Source organism: Salvia hispanica, chromosome 2, assembly GCF_023119035.1.
Source record: "Salvia hispanica cultivar TCC Black 2014 chromosome 2, UniMelb_Shisp_WGS_1.0, whole genome shotgun sequence".
NCBI classification, from domain to species: Eukaryota; Viridiplantae; Streptophyta; class Magnoliopsida; order Lamiales; family Lamiaceae; genus Salvia; species Salvia hispanica.
The window spans coordinates 13,396,425-13,400,566 of NC_062966.1; the positions used below are offsets into that span (position 1 = coordinate 13,396,425).

A 4,142-nucleotide genomic window follows, 5' to 3' on the forward strand; every position below is an offset into this window, starting at 1 on the left:
TTTGTTTAGATCTAAAATAATATTTCAGATCATTTGACCAATCGGAACTTCTTGATTTGAATATTTGAAATATTTAGAAGAAATTCAGAAAGAATAAGTAAACAAGTAAAGGGTTTATTGCTCCTTATGTTTATCTATTCTATTTTCAAAAACTCCTACACACTAAAAACAAGGAAAAAAAAAGATAATGGGCTCATTAAAATTTGTATAAAAATCCAGATTAAATTCATAGTCAGTGCGTAGTTAATACTATTATTTTGGTGATATATTTGTAATCATTCTTGAAACAAAAATCCCTAATCATATAGCAAAAATTATGTGAAACACTTACCATAAGATAAGTCCTGATCCGGGTCTATATTCACATTTTTCTTTGGTATTCATATTATAGGCATAATATCATACTAGCCGAATCACCCAAACAAGAGTTAGGTGCAATTATTTTAAAAATCAATCACACGTATACTAACTGAAGTAGCTATTCAAAAATGCTATTGACCCCACGAAATAATTCGAAGGCTGGATGTAGCTTTTTTTTTTCTTTTTTTCTTTTTTAGATTAGAACAGAGCTCATCATCATATATGCTCAGCACATTTCTAAATACTATAGTGAAATTTAAAATTTGATAAAGCACAACTTGATTGGAAAAAAGGAGACCTGGCATCTATCTTTATGATCCATAAGATAGTAGTACTAGTAGTACTATTTATAAACATACATATTCGAATGTATAACTACCGTTTAGTCTTACATGGAAAGCACCTTTGCAATAAAAAGAAAGAAACATCAACAAGCTTATCATATTAAATGTGAAGCATCATAGCAATATATTAGTATAAAATAAAGTAAAAAAAATAATAGAAGTTTAAGTTCATCAGTTTGATTAAAATTTTGAACTCCGCTCTATGTTACTATAAATTGTGGTTAGGTTCTCAGATTTTCATTTGATTCCATAGATTCTATAACAAAAGTAAACTATGTACTCTATTTTTTAAGTTCTGTAAAATATTCAAACAGCCATCCTTGATGAATACTAAATGACTAAATTATTAAAAATGTAAAAAACCAAGAACCTATTTATGCATCAAACGATAGTTGAACATATCACATTTCTTGTTGCTGCAATTCTTCAAAATTATTTTGCACAAGTAGGCAACACAATGATGATACAGTAGAACAAGTAAAGTCAGACTGCTTTTAGAAACAAACCAGAAAAATTCAAATGCTACAATTGATTTGTGTTGAATTCATAACTCAAGTAAACCATTATCTAGTGCAAGTATCCATTTCCACCAGACAATGAAAACGACACCACTCTAAAACAATTTACACATTCATACCTTTGAAGGGGGCCCGTGAATGCACCACCAACCCCACTACGAAAAGGTGCTTTGGTCATTCCACCATTGATAGCAAAAGATGAACATCAAGAGAGGTTTGACTTTGCTTTCCCTTCTTTACTTGAATATTCCGAGGACATGAGGCGTGTGTCTCCACTGCGCGGTATGACATGTCAGCGCCTTTCGTTGAGGCGGAAAGAAGGTGGGGAAAGGATGGTCTGTGGGATATGACTAGGATTTCAACTAAAGAGGAGTGTAAAATTAGCAAGTTCGGATTGGGTTCGTGGTATTGAGGGATTAGGATTGGGGGTCGGATTCTGGTTTCACTAGGAAGGTAGTGTCTGGAGGTTGCGTGTTGTAGATAGCCGAAGCAAGAGATATTGGCATGATACAGAGCGCCTTGGATTGAAGAAACTGCATTGCAGCCCCAACATTTTCTTCCATAAGCTTTGCTACCTGCCTCTCAGTGCCATCATTTGACCATTTATCCCAAGCCGGCTGAGCTCTTCCACCGTCACTGCATTCTTCCTTCAAAAGTCACATAAATCAAATGTAAGATATGAAAAGGCTAGGTCCTTAATAAATCTAGCTTTTACAACCAAATACTGATGTTACCTCTACTGATGATATTGGGATGTCTGTCACAAGCGGTGCCACAGCACCGGCCCCTCCCAATCTACTCATGCTCAATACCTGTAGGAACAATGTTGCTGATAAGGATATAAGTTATGAAAAACTCGAGCTTACACTTGAAGTTACATGAAAAAAGTAGTCAGGCGGTGACCATTGACCCTTTCCATTTTTATCACGAGATGAGTAATTTTTTAGACACAAATGCTTTAATCTTGATTGCATCAATACATGAAATTTTTTTAAGCAGCTATTATGACAACAATTTCTACATTTGCTACTTTCATAACATCAATGGAGCCAGGTGCCAATTCTGTAATTATCTTGGCCATTACATACAATTCCAGGTAAATTGCATTTAAAGTTTTTCTTGCATGCTTAAAATCTTGCAAACCCTGTTTTTAATTCAGTGTTGTTAATGCAAAAGGTGATCTCTATAAAACTGACAGTTTTTTTTTTCTGTAATTTCATCTTAACTTACTAATACCAAAAGGGGTTTGATCAGTGTACCTTGACTTGGAGCCTTAAGAACTTGACATAATCAACAATTTCATCAAGCATAGCTGCCCTGTCAGTCTGCATAAAAAATTCAGGTGGAGTATGCATAAGCATAAAGAAGCTCCATTTATAAATAATAGAAATTCATAACACTTTTGGGGGTATAATAATTAGTTAAGGTTTGAGTACTATGATGCTGAACTAGATAGTAGAGATAAAAAAGCACACCTTGTTAACACTAGGAACTAAATCTTGCAATGCTCTTATTCTTTCCGCTATTCTTTCTCTCCGCAACTACAACAAGAGAAAACACCATTAAATGAATTATGATCACATTTCAAAATATGCACTTGCATCCTGAAAGCTGATCTCCTGAAATTACTAGGCATACCCTTTCAGCAATACTGTGTGGATCAGTCGCTTGGCCTCGTCTAGCACGTACCCTCGGACGAATTCCAGGTGGATGGGGCGGCGCCTGTACAGTGTTCATCATCGGCTGTCCATGAAAACCCTAAGTAACAGAAAAAAGAGTAATTTCTTTATATCCGGCTTGCAATTTCAAACCGATCATCACATTAATGCTATACATTAATATGGAAATGGCATCACAATTTCAAACCGATCATCAGGAAACAAACATCAATAACCTGCATTCCACACACTTCAAAGCAAACATATTTCCATACTTAACAAATTGACTATACAATAGTAGAGTAAAACTAGTGCATTTGCAGCAACAAATAGCTAATCACGAACATCATAATTAAATTAACGATAAGCTTTAATAAGGTACGCATCAGAAGCAACAACAAGAAGTTGTGAAGGAATTTACCCCTTTGATGGCAGCTGCGCGGGAATCAACAAAATCATCAAGGTGGAACCTCTTCCCGCTACCCGAGGCGTCGTTGTAGCCTCCCTTCCCCTGCTCCAAGCTCAGCCCCAACGGAAACCCGGCGCCGCCGCCTCCAACGGTGTAACCGCTGCCGATTCCAACCCCGAGGCCGACTCCAACGAGATGAGAGGAGGCGTCGCCCGAGCCGAGCTGCAGCATCATGGCGGGAGAAGGAGCTTCGTTTCCGACCAAAGTAGCGTCGGCTCCAGCGGCGTAGTTCTGATAGCCTAAAATCTGCTCGAGGAAATCGTCGGAGGGGGTTTCGCCTGGATTGTTGGACATGATTCAAGTATTCAACTGAAATTCACAATTCACATGCGAGAATTGAATGTATGAGTGAAAGAGAGAGAGAGCAATGTTGATGTTGTTTGATTGCTTCCTTCTTTCCTCTGTAAAGAGATGATAAAGCGGGGCTTCTTTGTTCGTCTTATAAAGGATTCCACTTCTCAAACCAGTTCTGCTTTTTCCACAATTTACATATTTACCATTTTCCACACTTTACCCAAAAATATTACTCCTACTACTACTTTCTCTTTTCTTTTCCTACATTTGATTTGAGAAAGTGATGTTCAATATTTAAATATACATGACAAAAAAAAATTAAAGATAGAATAAAATAAGAAAAAAATGATAACATAAAATAGAAGAATGGATAACATAAGTAAGAAATACTATAGTGTTTTTTGTTTTTAAAATGATTTAAGCAACTCAAAATGAAACACAACTAAATAATTTGAGACAAGGGGAGTAGTAGTAACTTTTAGGAGGTTGAGTCACTAGA

The 4,142-nt window shown here is 36.2% G+C and overlaps 1 protein-coding gene across 1 annotated transcript; it reads right to left on the reverse strand.

The window, feature by feature from the left end:
- Positions 1–1,168: 1,168 nt before the first annotated feature.
- On the reverse strand, positions 1,169–3,769 carry LOC125207076 (transcription factor UNE12-like). The gene is made up of 6 exons (XM_048106280.1): positions 3,302–3,769; positions 2,861–2,980; positions 2,698–2,763; positions 2,482–2,547; positions 1,957–2,034; positions 1,169–1,869 (listed from the first exon to the last, which is right to left on the reverse strand). The coding sequence occupies exons 1-6, from the start codon at positions 3,641–3,643 to the stop codon at positions 1,639–1,641; spliced, it is 903 nt and encodes a 300-aa protein (XP_047962237.1). The 5' UTR covers positions 3,644–3,769; the 3' UTR covers positions 1,169–1,638.
- Positions 3,770–4,142: the final 373 nt, after the last annotated feature.